At 33.4% G+C, this 12,392-nt stretch overlaps 1 protein-coding gene across 1 annotated transcript; it reads left to right on the forward strand.

Annotated features, from left to right (window-relative positions):
• Positions 1 to 345: 345 nt before the first annotated feature.
• LOC114424889 lies at positions 346 to 4,708 on the forward strand. The gene is made up of 3 exons (XM_028391613.1): positions 346 to 823; positions 2,512 to 3,042; positions 4,598 to 4,708. Exons 1-3 carry the CDS (start codon positions 419 to 421, stop codon positions 4,706 to 4,708), a joined length of 1,047 nt encoding a protein of 348 aa, XP_028247414.1. The 5' UTR covers positions 346 to 418.
• The last annotated feature ends 7,684 nt before the right edge of the window (positions 4,709 to 12,392 follow it).

Genomic DNA, 12,392 nt, shown 5'->3' on the forward strand with positions numbered 1-12,392 from the left:
ATGGAAAACCCTTGCCTTTCCAACCATCAAACTCACCAACCTCCTTTCCCTCTTCCTCAAAACTAGCCTTGCCCTATGCACTTGCTTTATCATCTCCCTCTTCTTTTACCTCTCTCTCTCTCTCTACCATCATAATTACAACTACTCACCATTTCAACACCCTTACCATTTCATAATCTCACACGATCCATCCACCTTTGAAAACAACAATGAACCAACCAATATTTCCCACATTGTGTTTGGCATGGGTGGTTCTGCCAAGTCTTGGCAGGACCATCGACACTACACCGAAGTCTGGTGGCAGCCGAATGTCACTAGAGGCTTTATGTGGTTGGAACAGGAACCTCTAGTTCTAGCCAAAGAGACGTGGCCGGAGACTTTACCGCCATATAAAGTCTCTGGTGTCACATCATCATTCATGTACACGAATAAGGTAGGGTTGCAATTTGCAATCCACTTGGCACGAATTCTAAAGGAGACTTTCCAGTTAGGGCTAGAAAACGTGAGGTGGTTTGTGATGGGAGACAATGACACTGTATTTTTCACGGAGAACCTAGTCACTGTGCTTGCGAAATACGATCACAATGAAATGTACTATATTGGAGACAACTCAGAGAGCGTGGAACAAAACGTGGCACAAACCTATGGCATGGCTTTTGGTGGTGGTGGGTTTGCCATAAGCTACCCTTTGGCAGAAGTGCTAGTGAAGATTTTGGATGGATGCATTAATCACTATGCTGTGTTGTTTGGCTCTGATCAAAAGGTTCACGCATGCATGAGTGAGATTGGTGTTCAACTCACCAAAGAGCCTGGTTTTCATCAGGTATGTGATCATTTGTGTCAAATTTTATCAAAATTGAATAACAACAAGAAGATAATCAAATAATCTATGTTTTAGTATATCTTAAAATGCTTATATTATGTTGATTTTATATATATGAATGAGGTAGTAAATGATTTTGAATTAATATGAAATTTTGCGTATGATCTATTTGAAAAGAATCTTTTAATCCAACAGTAAATTTTATGAAAATATTATTTAGTTAAAAATTATAAAGTGATATAATAATTGTTAAAGTTATACTATGTAATTTGATCTCACATGTATATTGCAAAATCTGTTTGGAATAAATAATACTATTTACATAGATAATGTAAATAATTTTCATACTAATATAAATTATAAACTATCCAATATAATGATTTTGACTTTATGTTAATTACTTTCAAAGTGATACCAATAATAATGGATATTTATTATTAATAAAATGGATATTATTATTCAATTTTCTATTTAGTTGTGCAACGAATGTTTTGATTCAAGCAAATTAATGACTTCAAATATGATCGATGTTCAAGCTGCTACTCTACGCATGTTGATTTGGTAAGGCGTTAGTTTTGAAACCAATTTAAAGTTCAAATATTATTCGCGGATTAAAAGCTATGTTTCTTTTATTATACTTATTAAAAAAATTATTTTTTTAAAAATCATAACAATTTAATTTTCATGCACGGTCAAAAGTAAATATTTTTTTCACAGTCAATTAATTTAAAATCATGTTAGATAAGACTTTTAAAATAACTATTTTAACAGTAAACAGATTTATCATGTAAGATAATTTTTCATCGAATGAGAATGTGAAAATCACTAATACTCTGAGTATAATTAAATTAAATTCTTACATTTATTATATAAATTACCATTAGATTTTAAAAAAAATTGCTAATACTATTTTAGAAATTAAAATAATGTTTCTTGAAAAACCTTGAAAATGTTGTATAAAAATTATGTTGTTAAGTTTAAACAAATGGTCCATAAATTAATTAATATAAGATTTTAATTTTTATACATTATTAATATAAAAAATTTTTATAATGACAACTAACTAAAAGTTATGGTTGGTATAACTTTTAAAATGATTATTATAAAAAAAAACTTAACAAATTTATCATAAAAAATAATTTGTGATTAGATAAAAATAGCAAAATTCTTTACACCATTAATACATACACTATTTAATCCTAACGTAGTAATTTCTTAGAATCTAATTTGATATTTTTAAAATTCCTTAAATCAAAATGACGATATAATTTGACGAAAAATTGCACATTGATTACATGCATTGAGGATTTGTTTTTATACATATTCCCTTTTTGGGGGTACATCTGAGGTCTTCTTTGTTATATAGCTTTTTAAATAAAAAGAATATATTTTTTGAAAGAAAATAAACCATGAATTTGTTTCAGTTTTCCAATATAATCAAAATTTAAGAAAATCTTATTAAAATCTAAAGCTATTTTAAATAATTTCTGGTAAAATCAGCTAATTTATTTCGAAATATTAATTTTTATAATCATGAAAACATAAATTAGCTTTTATATTAAATTATTTTACATTAAAGTTCTTCTTTTTTAAATGTAACAAACTTTTCGTAATTTTTATTTTGAAATATTGGTGGAAAAATCATGAAATCTGATTAATTAATTTTCTCTACCTCCCTTAATGTTTAGACTGACATTCGTGGTAACTTATACGGGCTTCTCGCGGCGCACCCAATAGCGCCACTTGTGTCACTACACCACCTCCATGCTTCAGAGCCATTGTTTCGAGACACAGGTCGGGTCGAGTCCTTAAAAAGGTTTGTATCCGCATATAAAATGGATCCAGGTCGAATCCTCCAGAAGAGCATATGCTATGACCCGAATCGGAATTGGACATTCTCAGTGTCTTGGGGCTACAATGTGGAGTTGTACCGTTCTTTAGAGACGTCCATTGAGTTGCAAACAACGTTTAAGACTTTTCAAACATGGCGTGGGTATGAGGACCCGTTCACATTCAATACCCGACCCGTTATCCCCGACCAGTGTAAGAGGCCCGTGGTGTTCTTCTTGGATCAGATCGAAGATGGGGGACTCGGGGAATGGACTGAATCCTCGTATAAGATATATGACAATGTTTTGCTCGAGAAGTCTAATTGTTCTCTGGAAGTTCAATATGTCAATGTCACTGCCTCATACTTCAGGCCTGAGCTGTGGAAAAAGGTAAAGAGATAGATATACTTGTTTAACTTTTGTTTTATGTTTTTTATTGACAAATGTTAGTTATTAATTTGAAAATTTTGTTAGCTGGAAGATTTGAATTCATTTTTCTCTTTTTTTTTTTCTTTATCACATCAAGTCAACCTAACTTTTATTCTTATGTGTGTTTGAATTGCTTGTAGTTGTAAGGTGTAAAAATGATTCCACATGAATTTGATTATGACATTAAGTAAAACTTTTGCAATGATATCACATGTTAATTTTGTTAGAGTTCAATTCATATTTTATATTGTTCCTATATAATTTGATGTTTTTGGGGAGTTAAATTATGAGAAAATGAGGTATATTAAGTGATAAAATCAATAAAATTATATAATAATATTACACATATAATGTCATATTATTTTATGATTTTATACGTATCAAGAATATTTTCATCCGTAGACCACCAAATAAGTCATATAAGTAAACTTAATTTTACATTTTAACTCAAAATTATAAGATTGATATTTATGAATCTTCTCCTCACTTATATGATATTTAATTTTTTTGCTTTTATACTTAATATATAATTTTACCTTACATTTGTGTTCCAACATTATATATATACTATATAATGCCATACATGCAATATATGTTTTCATCAAGTGACACATTTATAGTATAGTTCTTTTATGGTTGACATATCATTAGAAAATGAGATTATCATCCAAACATGAGTAGTCTGCTAATCTGCTTCCTCAACTTTCCTCCTTGAGTCTTTAATTTCCTTATATATTTATATAGTGGAAAGATAGTGGAAAGGACATGATGATAATTTAGGAGGAAAAAATGAATTCATACTATCAAAGTAGGTTTATATGTATTTTAGTTTTTAGTTTTTAATTTGAGAAAAAAAAAACAGTGTAAGTTTAAATAGAAATTGTGTATTTGAATTAATATTTTATTTAATCTTCTAATAAACATTATACCAATTGTCACATTTTGTTTAATTGAAGCAGTAAAATGTATGTACATGAATTTGGGTTGAAGAAAATAAATTAAAGTCTTTATTTAAAAGAATTAAAGCAATAGTTTCCTGATTTATACATATTATTTTTATTGGTGGTTATTGGAAAATCAAATAAAAACCTTTAAAATATCTTTAAGGTAACATATAGATAGTTTTATATATTAAACACTCTATTAACATCATTTTTTTATCTTTCTATTTTTATCACATTATATCATCAGTGTCATATATTTAATTATTTATTTTGTCTTACTTTTTCTCTTCAAATTAATTGAACTTAGTCTCCACCAAACTTTTTCCGAAGTTAAAAGATTGTACCGAGCTATTTATAAATTTGATAACATGTTTGAATTTGCAATGTGTATTTTCATGTCTAGATTAACGCCCCATATGATACGTAATTGTCACATTTTTCTAAAATGGACGTGGTTTTTAAGCTTTTAGACGTGTTTCCAAACACGCTATAAACTAGATTTGTTTCTTTTTTTCTTGTTCTTAAAATGAATATGACTAATGAGTTTGTAAACATGGTTTAAAATTAAGCAGGCACCACGTAGACAATGCTGCGACATAATCAAAGGCACAGATGAAGCGAGCAATGTGGTCGAAATCGTGATCAGAGGCTGTCATCAATTTGAGAGTGTCACTCCTCCTTAAGAAGTTCGTTTTGGGAACAGGTGGAGTCTACGTTGACTCAAAAACGAAAAACACGCACCGTGTTTACACTGCTATACTGTTACATGTTCTACAATTTCAAAGTTCATGTGCATGGTAAATGAGGAGTATGCTTTTATACAAATGCTAATACTTCAGTTCAGAAGAAAATAATAGAAAAGCTAACACAAACCAAGATATTGTAGTTTAGAACTAAATAATAATACTTAGACAAATATTTTTCATGGACATTTAGCCTTTTTTTTTGGTAGAAATGATAAGTATTCTCTGTTTCACTATTAAGGTAAAGTTTTTTCTTCAAATATTTAAGCAGTTACATATTTAAAATTTAAACTCAATATCATTAATTAAGTTAAAACAACCTTATTATGTCATTTGATCTGCATATTAGGTGGTCTTTATTTATCATTATGCAAGAAGAACTATTAAAATATGATTTATAAGAATTGGTTTGTTTAAACTTATTTATTAAAAGAGTTTTTTTTTAACAAATAATTAAATAAGTAACTTTATGTTTTTCAGTGTTTCTTCTAAAAATATAGAAAATTGCTTTTCTTTAGAAGCCAATTTTGATCTATTTGTTTCTTTAAAAAGTTCTTTTTAAAAAAAAAATCGCTTATTTCTGTTTTTTTAAAAAAAATTTAAACAAACTAGCCATAAGTCTTGTGACATATATGTAACACTATGTTGTATAATGTCTTGATTAAGTGGTTTTAATTAAATTACAATAATAATTTAATTTAATTTAAATGCTTGTAATTAATTAATTATAAGGTGATGAATTAATCATGAAGTGATAGTTTGTGACGTTTGTATATATGAAGTGAGCTTTCCAAAACTTCATAATTGATAAAAGTTATCACATATTTCAAATTTTATGTATCTAACTCAGATGAAAACGTACTAATTATCTTTGCTCTCCAAAGGCAATACAAGTCCATAACATATTAACTACAAGGTTTAAAATATAAATCAAAATAAGAAAAATAACTATAATATCTAGCCCCAATGTCATCAACTATATCAAAGCTTACAACTCATAAAAACTTAACATAAATTCTACAAAATGAGGCTCATGTCTGTCCTCTCGCATCGTCCTTATGATTAAGCTAAACCTCGCCTGCAAACAATAGTTCGGTCTAATCACAAACAGAAGCAAAGGAAAAAAGGAGTGAATTACATCTCACTACATATGCTTGTGTAGGGTATGAAAGCAAAGGCGGTAGAAACACATATTTACATACATAACATTTATTCAAACAACATTTACACAAATCACATGATCTGACACTAACACTCTCAACCAAAATGAGACTTTGGACAACATACCATGGTTATCTGTGAGCAAGTCGGTTAGAGCAGGGGTAAAATGGGCAGAAAATGGAATGGTTGAAGATGGACACGTGGCAGTTGATCCATTGCATCAAGAAAGGAGGAAAAGTTCAAGGCCCAAAATAACCAACACTAGACTGAGTGGTTATGAATGGTCCAGCAAGTAGTATTTAAGTTCTGTTAAGGAAGGGGGAAAAGGGGAAGGGTGATGTGGTTTTCTCTCTCTCTTTCTATGGGAATCATTCTGTATGAGCATCAGCTCCATTTCATTTCCTTGTTATTTCTTTACTGCTACTTATAATTTTGCTATAGGAATTTTGGTCATATTCCACAGTAATACAAATACCAAAAGAAATTCATAGTTATTCATTTCAGTTCTTCTCATTTACATTCTTTACAATTGGTGCTTTCATTGAGTTTCTCCATGGCCGAAAATACTCGTCTAAAGGAACTCTTGCCAGAAATCAAAAGGTTGTTGGACACTATGGAAACCCGAGACAAGGAATATGCTCTTCGGTTTGAAATGCAGGAATCTGTCGTTGATGGCATCCTCGAGAAAAATCTCGGCTCTGAATCGAGTTTTGCCGCTACCTCCGCTAATCAACCCTTTCAGGTAAGAAGTGTTAAACTCGATTTTCTGTGGTTTGATTGCTCCGATGTCCTTCAATGGATCTTTAAAGCTGAACAATTCTTCAATTATTACAATACACCTGATGAACACTGTTTAACTATTGCTGCAATTCATTTAGACAAAGAAGTTATTCCCTAGTATCAAATGTTTTCACGCACCAATCCCTTTCATTCATGGGTTGCTTTTACACGAGCTCTTGAACTGGAATTTGGACCCTCTCCCTATGAATGTCCCAGAGCACATCTATTTAAATTGACACAGGCCACTACTGTACATGATTATTATGTGCAATTTATAGCTCTTGCTAATCGGGTTCAAGGCATTATGCCAGAAGCATTATTCGTCTGCTTTATTGGTGGTCTTAAGTCTAATATTCGTCGCGATGTTATTGCCCAAGCCCCAACCACCTTAATTCAAACAGTGTCCCTTGCCAAGCTTTATGAAGAGAAGTATGTTGTTAAACCAAGATCTTATCCTTCTCAACCTTGGCCTAAAACACATAACCATCCCAATAGCCTACCTATTAGCCAATCCATCAAATCCACAAGCCTACCACCACTCCCTCCCTCACCCAACCAGTCCTACCCTACAAATAACCTGAAACCTACAAATGTTAAAAAAAATGACTCCAGCAGAAATGCACATCCGCAGAGAAAAAGGGTTGTGTTACACTTGTGATGAACGGTTCACACCGAACCATCGGTGTCTCAACAAACAATACCTTCTCCTGCATATGGACGATGATGACTTGAATGAATTGCAACCAGACCCCCGTGATAGTAGTGCACCTACTAATATTGAAAATTCATTGGATCACCATCTGTCTTATAATGCACTTAAAGGATCTTGTGGGCTTGGCACTATGAAATTCCAAGGCTCAATCAATGGAATGCATGTGCAGATTTTATTGGACAGCAGTAGCTCTGATAATTTTCAACAGCCAAGGCTGGCACATTGTTTAAAGTTACCAGTTGAACCTATTCCTAACTTGCAAGTTTTGGTTGGCAATGGTAACTCCTTTGTGGCCGAAGGTTTGGTGGAGGAATTGGAGGTAAAGATTCAAGGACATTCCTTCAAATTACCTGTCTATTTGTTGCCTGTTACTGGGGAAGATTTGGTTTTGGGAGCAGCTTGGTTGGCTATTGTGGGCCCCCATATTTCTGATTACAGCAAACTGACCTTGAAGTTTCATTTGAACAATCATTTCATCACCCTATATGGTGAGCAACCCAAACTGCCAACTCATGCACAATTCACTCATTTAAGGCGAATGCACAATACTCATGCTATAGCTGAGTTATTTACTCTACACATTCAGCAGCCAGATTCACCTCAGGACCGGTGGTTAGATCTTCCCACTGACATGGAACCTGAAATGGCCCTTCTGTTGTACACTTACAAAGAGGTTTTATCCATACCTTCCGGCTTACCCCCTCCAAGAGCTCAAAATCACTCCATTCCATTGATTCAAGGGTCTGGTTCTGTTAAGGTTAAACCTTACAGGTATCCTCATAGCCAGAAATTACAAATTGAATCCATGATACACGACATGTTGCACGAAGGAATTATTGTCCCTAGCACTAGTCCTTTTTCTTCTCCTATAGTTTTGGTGAAGAAGAAGGATGGCACTTGGAGATTCTGTACAGATTATCGGGCTTTGAATGCCATTACAGTGAAAGATAGTTTTCCCATTCCTACTGTTGATGAGCTCATTGATGAGTTGCATGGAGCTCAATATTTTTCTAAATTGGACCTCCGGTCAGGGTACCATCAGATACTGGTGAAGGAAGAAGATAGGCATAAAATAGCCTTTATAACCCATCAAGGCCTCTATGAATGGCTAGTAATGCCATTTGGCCTCTCTAATGCCCCTGCCACCTTTCAAAGTCTCATGAATGAGGTATTCCAAGGTCTTTTAAGAAAATATGTCTTGGTTTTCTTTGATGACATCTTGGTATACAGTCCTTCTTGGGATTTACATCTGCATCACTTGGAGGTAGTATTAAAATTACTGCTCCAACATAGGCTGCTTGCATGGTTATCAAAATGTCCCTTTGGGTTGCAACAGATAGACTATTTAGACCACACTATTTCTGGTCAAGGTGTGGCAATGGATAAAGACAAAGTAAAGGCAGTGTTGGATTGGCCTGTGCCTGCTAATTTGAAACAGCTGAGAGGACTCCTAGGCCTCACTGGGTACTATAGAAGATTCATTAAAGGCTATGCAACTATAGCTTCCCCTTTAACCAATTTATTGAAGAAGGACAATTTTTTGTGGAATAAAACCGCTACAGCAGCATTTACAAACCTTAAATCTGCTATTACTCAAGCTCCTGTTCTCGGTCTTCCTGATTTTTCTCAAACTTTTATCCTTGAAACAAATGCTTCAGGTTTGGGAATTGGGGCAATGTTAAGCCAAAACCACCATCCAATTGCATTTTTCTCAAAAAAATTGACCCCTATTATGCAAAGACAGTCTGCTTATGCAAGAGAATTTTATGCTATTACTGAGGCCATTGCCAAGTTTAGACACTATTTACTTGGCCATAAGTTCATCATTAGAACTGATCAACAAAGCTTGAGGGGTTTAACTGATCAGGCTATTCAAACTCCCGAACAGCAAAAATGGTTGCATAAGCTATTAGGATATGATTTCTCTATTGAATATAAGCCTGGGAAAGAAAATATAGTTGTTGACTCTCTATCAAGGTCCTTCTTTATGGCTTGGTCTCAACCACAATTATCTATTCTCTCTAATCTTAGAGAGGCTATACTAGTCGATCCTAAGTTGAAAGCCATTGTTGACTTATGCATCACAAATCATCCTCCTAATCCCAATTATTCTGTTCATGATCACCTTCTTTTTTGGAAAGGTAGACTAGTTCTCCCTGCTGATCATGAGATAGTTCAGAAAATCTTGCATGAATTTCATAGTTCAATGCTGGGTGGTCATGCTGGGTTTGCTAGAACCTTGGCCAGAATCTCTGCTCAATTCTTTTGGCACGGTATGAATAGGGATATTAAAGCATATGTGCAAAATTGTCTTACTTGTCAACAAGCCAAGACAGAAGCAACCCTTCCTGCAGGTTTACTACAGCCATTACCTATTCCAGATCAAATTTGGGAGGATCTTGTAATGGACTTTATAACAGGACTTCCTTCATCGGGTGGCTATACAGTCATACTTGTGGTGATTGACAGATTATCTAAGTATGCTCATTTTTCTCCCTTAAAGGAAGATTATTCCAGCAAGGTGGTAGCCGAGACCTTCATGAAATTTGTTGTGAAATTGCATGGTTTCCCTAAGACTATTGTTTCAGACAGAGACAAAATCTTCACAAGTCAGTTTTGGCAGCATCTTTTTAGATTGAGTGGCACTTCTCTCAACATGTCTACTGCATACCATCCTCAATTTGATGGGCAGTCTGAAGCTTTGAACAAATGTCTTGAAATGTACTTACGATGCCTTGGGCCGAATATTGGTATAATACAGCTTATCATTCTAGTCTTGGCATGACACCATTCAAAGCTGTTTATGGTAGGGATCCTCCCACGCTAGTGAAATATGTTCCTACTGGTAATGATCCAGTATCTGTTCATGATCAGCTCTTGCAGAGAAATTATGTCCTTGCTCGATTAAAGTAGAATCTCCACAAGGCTCAGCAGTATATGAAAACGTATGTAGATCAGAAACGTAGGTTGGAAGAATGGAAGGTTGGAGACATGGTACTGGTGAAGCTCCAGCCTTATAAACAACATTCCATTGCCTTGAGGAAGAATCAAAAACTAATTCTAAGATATTTTGGCCCGTTCCAAATTATTGAGAGAGTTGGTCCAGTTGCATATAAGTTGTTACTGCCATCTACTGCTAAGATTCACCCAGTCTTTCATGCTTCTCAGTTGAAACTTTGCAGAGGTGATCACATTCATCCATATGTTCCTTTACCTATTACCACTAACGACTTTTCTCCGGTTATCAAACCCACTGCTATTTTAAAATCTAGAGTGGTTATCAAGGGTTCTCAACATGTTCAGCAGCATTTAATCCAGTGGGAGGGCATGGATGAGTCCCAATCAACTTGGGAACATCACAGTGCATTGCAAAAAGCTTACCCTGACTTCAACCTTGAGGACAAGGTTGTTCTTAATGGGGGAGGAATTGTGAGCAAGTCGGTTAGAGCAGGGGTAAAATGGGCAGAAAATGGAATGACTGAAGATGGACACGTGGCAGTTGATCCATTGCATCAGGAAAGAAGGAAAAGTTCAAGGCCCCCAAAATAACCAACACTAGGCTGAGTGGTTATGATTGGTCCAGCAAGTAATATTTAAGTTCTGTTATGGAAGGGGGAAAAGGGGAAGGGTGATGTGGTTTTCTCTCTCTCTTTCTATGAAAATCATTATGTATGAGCATCAGTTCTATTTCATTTCCTTGTTATTTCTTTACTGCTACTTATAATTCTACTATAGGAATTTCCGTCATATTCCACAATAATACAAATACCAAAAGAAATTCATAGTTATTCATTTCAGTTCTTCTCATTTACACTCTTTACATTATCTACCTTTACAAAATTATATTTTATCTTAGTTTTATCTCTAGTTAATGTGAGATTTAGATTTTTTCCAATAGGCTGCCTCCAACACAATAAAAGAAAAAATTGAAACCAAGATGCCAAAGAGAGAAGAGCGTTGTTTATAGCCATAGGCGGTTTCAAGGCCCGGCTACCCTGGGCAATTGCCCAGGCTCTGGCCCAAATTCATTTGGTAAAAAAAAAGAAAAGGTAAAAATTAAAAGAAAAATATTAAAGAAAGGGCAAGAAATTGAAAGGGCAAAACAATTGTAAGAGTTAAAAATTAAAAGGGCAAAAATATAGGTAACAGAAACAAAAGAAGTAAAGCTTCGTCACCGCAGCAACACTGTAGAAACCTTAAAGCTTCCGCCATCGACACCTACTGGTTCTTTTCCGACTACCGCCTTCCCCTTTTTTTCGGTTAGTAATTGTTTAATTTCAACTGATTGTGGTTTTAAATTGAAACAATTAACACAAAGGTAGCAGAGAAGAAGAAGAAAAATTTGGGTTTATTTGCACCGCCTAGTAGTAGCAGACACAGAGAAGAAGAAAAATTTAGGTTTGTCTTTGAAAGGTTAAATATTTTATGTTATATAGAAGTACTAACATTGTGAAAATGGGTCCCATATTTTTCAAGTTTATCTAAAATCTCATATGGTGAAATTATAATATTGTATCATACTGATAACTTCAATAAATTTCATTATAAAAAATATTTACTTTATAATATATTTTGTCATTTTGTGTGCTGCTAAGTGTCAGATTAAACTACTACACAACAAGATTTCATTGGTTATAAAAGTTTTATTGATAAGTCAAACTAAAGTGTGTATCTAGTAATATTATAAGCATATAGTATTATTTATAATAGCAGTAAAAAGATCTTTTACAGTGGAATCATACCACTTGTAAATTTGTTTATTGATAGATAAATTATCTACAATAAAGGTTTCTTTTGGTTATCTAATTTTATTAGTTTCTATAATGGTGTTTAATTGAATATAATATAATGCTTGTTCCTACTCTTTATAAATCATAAGAGATTACTTTTATTTTGAAAAACTATTCTTATTTAAATTTTGATTCTTATGATTTTAATTGTTAATTGAGTATTAACTTAAGATCATTTAAT

This window comes from Glycine soja, chromosome 1, assembly GCF_004193775.1.
Source record: "Glycine soja cultivar W05 chromosome 1, ASM419377v2, whole genome shotgun sequence".
NCBI classification, from domain to species: domain Eukaryota; kingdom Viridiplantae; phylum Streptophyta; class Magnoliopsida; order Fabales; family Fabaceae; genus Glycine; species Glycine soja.

Bases quoted from the DNA above. Each gene is read 5' to 3' on its own strand.
- LOC114424889 (XM_028391613.1), top strand. From the start codon at position 419: ATGTACACGAATAAGGTAGGGTTGCAATTTGCAATCCACTTGGCACGA. The intron at 824-2,511 runs GTATGTGATCAT...CTTAATGTTTAG, and splicing joins AAGAGCCTGGTTTTCATCAG to ACTGACATTCGTGGTAACTT. The intron at 3,043-4,597 runs GTAAAGAGATAG...AAAATTAAGCAG, and splicing joins GGCCTGAGCTGTGGAAAAAG to GCACCACGTAGACAATGCTG.